The sequence below is a fragment of the Adiantum capillus-veneris genome, chromosome 16, assembly GCF_014529385.1.
Source record: "Adiantum capillus-veneris isolate H3 chromosome 16, ASM1452938v2, whole genome shotgun sequence".
NCBI lineage: Eukaryota > Viridiplantae > Streptophyta > Polypodiopsida > Polypodiales > Pteridaceae > Adiantum > Adiantum capillus-veneris.
In genome coordinates, this window is record NC_140946.1 from 14,144,396 (window position 1) to 14,147,612 (window position 3,217).

Here is a 3,217-nt window from a genome sequence, read left to right on the forward strand (position 1 = left end):
TTGAGGGCAAGAACAGTAGTTGGCCAGTCCCCTATTGTGCACATGCACAATAGTCGACGGTCTACTGCTTTCCTTTTGTTCTTGCGAAGCATGGCATTAGCCAATCATTTATCTTCTCGCATCCCCATTGGTGCAAAATGGCTACAAACAACACACTCGTCTGCATTGCATAAGGATTGTTGTTCCAATAGGAGCGTTATAAGAAGGTGATTGAAAGTTGCAACGACGTGGTGGGCCTGAGGTGGGTCTCTTCCACTTTTCCATCGGGTGTACTCCAATAGAGGGTGCATGTGCGAGGAGACGAGAGAGAGAGAGAGAGAGAGAGAGAGAGAGAGCATGACATAAAAAGATCCAATTTGTTTGAAAAGGAATATTTTACAAAACTCAGTGTTCATCCAAAAGAGTCGGGATGCCTCCACCTAGTGTGTGTTTTCTGATTTCAAAGTTCTCATTAAAATAAAATAAAAACCAAGTGGGGCGAAGTGGAGGTTTAAAACCCATGGATCGGAGAGTTGGGAAGTTCAACCCCCAGAAGACGCAGCAGCGAATGGAGAGAAACGCATGGAGAATGGACACTTGAAGAGGCGAAGGACATTGCGACGGGGTCGTCCTTGGCTCCATAGATGGGGCACATCTGCTGGAAGGCCTTGAAGCTCATGCGTCTCCTCCTGCACTCCGGCTTTCTGCAACGGATCGTAATTTTTTTTGCTGCGGGATCCTGATTTGGCGCCAGGCAGGCCCAGCAACAGAGGTGCCCACACGGCCCCAGGATCACCGGCTGTACCGCCTCCGCTCGCTCGCAGCGCCCGCAGGCAAAGTCAGGACTGCGGCTTGCGCCGGCGGCCCGCCGGCCTCCTGCAGCTCTAATTCTTGCCACAAAGAGGAAGGGTGGAATGCCTTGATTTCCCTTCTCGTGGGGGTGCATCATGAGGTGGTAGCTGCAGGAAGGGCAGAGCTCGGAGGTGGTCGATTCATCCAGCCATTTGCTGAAGCAGGGCCAACAAAAGAGGTGCCCACATGCAGTCACGATTGGATTTTGCAAGGCCCTTTGCGAGCACATGCGGCAACGATACGTTTCTTCATCTCCATGAATTCCTGCCTTTCCCAGCTTTGGATCCATTAAAGTTGCTGCCTTTGCCGTCGTTGCAGAATAAACGCCAAGATGATCCAGGTGCAGCGCTTTCCTCTTATAAGAAGTCCTATGTATGATGTAAGGTCCTTCTTTTATCCTCTTTGTGAGCTTGTAAGGTCGGTTGGTCTTGGAGTCGGGGGTTTTCACAAGAAGTTTTGGAGAAATTCTCACAATAGTTCCCACATTGTGACTTACATCAACATCATTAGCTTCAGTGAGGGAGGCACGGCATACCTAGCTAGGTATGCGGTGCCTCCCGAGCAGAAGCTCATGATGTTGTGCATTGTATGAAAAACACTGAAAAAGACTCTGTTTTCCTACATAAGAAAATTTCTAAATCTTCTTGTGTTTGTGGTCATGGCTTTTTCAAAACTTTTAAGACTTGTACTTATAAACTTTTGCAGACGCACACATCCTACTATTGCAGTTTCTCTCAAACCCATTCCACAAAAATGTTCCATTTTCATTCATGAAGAAAACACCTATTGTGAAACGATGGTGCAGTGGCTAGATATGGTTGTTAGAAAGTTGATTGTAAAAAATAATTTGTATCTTAATTTATTTTAATGTACCGCGAGCCTTTTGGTATTCTAGTAATCTCTATTGGAGCCTTTAATGCATATATTCGTAATCTTGATAGCAAGAATTAATGGAGATGAGGAAGTTATGTGAAGGTTGCTATCAAATTAGACACAATTGTGGAACGATAATCTTGGTATTAATCACCAATTACTCCTTGCTGCAACATCTCACCACTTCTATAGCCAATTTCAAATAGGTTTGGCTTCAGTGTTTCTTTATATATGTGATACCATAGCATGTGCACAATAGCATGTGCACATATTACCTGTGTTGATGTTTGTGAACCGCTTGGGCCATGCTACTAGCTTTAATAGTCCCTCAAGTTCTCTTATCACATAACCATTCACTATTTTATGGGCACTTTTGTGCAAGCAATTTCTTTTGATAGCTTTTTGCAAGTCGAATAGAGGCAATATTGTCACCTTGATATAAAACTTCACATCTTTTGTTTTGACATCTCTTAGAGTCTTCTTCTCTTTGGTTCTTTTTCTTCTTCTCTTCTACAGCTATGCCATGCCTCACTTGCTACTGTAATGTGTTATTGCATACCCAATTAAAGATTGTATATCTATGAAAGAAAAGGAAAGGGAATGTTGGAGAAACATTCCATCAACCATAAATGTCAAGCCCAATGTGAGTTGGTGGATGAGCTAGTCACTTCTAAGAGCTATTTGAGGCAGGCTTCAGATAGAGACTTCAAACATACGATCAGACAATGACTCAGATTGGGAATAGAAGCAAGAGACTAACATTAGAAGTGAAATGTGTATTCAAAAAACGAGAGTACAACTCGTATCAAGTAAAACTATGAGCAAAGTAATTCTCATAACAAATGCCAAAAGAGTACAAAGAGTAGAACTAGACTCTAGGATAATAGTTACAGTAACCATAGCCGGCAAAATGAGTCTCTAATTGATTGGGTCTCTGATTGACTGTGCAATATACAATTATCATGGTAACTGGATCCGATAATTACCAATTCTTACTACTACTTTGACTCCCGAAAAGGGTTTGTTTCCACTGCCTACATTTCCTTCTCCCTTTTCTCTAAATTTTGGAATGTTTTCAAAATTTCAGGTATACTGTTGAAAATGATTGATATCCTTGGGGAAGTGGTCTTAATCCCCCCACTATCCTGCAAGGTCTATGCTTGTGCATTGGATTTATGTGCTTGTGTATTGCCTTGCATATCCATACATGCTTCGAGGTGTCATCATTTCTTCTTAAGATCTAGAGACTTCTTCCTTGTGGCCTTCAAAATAGATTGAGGTAGAGCCTAAATTGCGAGAGATTGACACATACCTTAAGCAATGGTGCCAACATTCTCCTTTTGAATAAGCTGAAAGATAGCTTCCTACTTTAGTTTCTCCGTATGATCAGTCATCATCCCCATTTTCTAGAGTGTTGGAGCATTCGAGGTTTTTGTGCCATCATACAAAGTACACCTTCCCCTAGTGAGTCTGGATTTAGCCAATTTGTGACATCTACTATTGGCGTTGTTTT

General features: G+C 42.6%; 1 protein-coding gene across 1 annotated transcript; it reads right to left on the minus strand.

Annotated features, from left to right (window-relative positions):
- Window positions 1-439: 439 nt before the first annotated feature.
- Window positions 440-1,319, minus strand: LOC147438602 (uncharacterized). Its single transcript, XM_086484158.1, has one exon. It carries the CDS (start codon window positions 1,118-1,120, stop codon window positions 491-493), a length of 630 nt encoding a protein of 209 aa, XP_086340284.1. The 5' UTR covers window positions 1,121-1,319; the 3' UTR covers window positions 440-490.
- Between the last annotated feature and the right edge of the window lie 1,898 nt (window positions 1,320-3,217).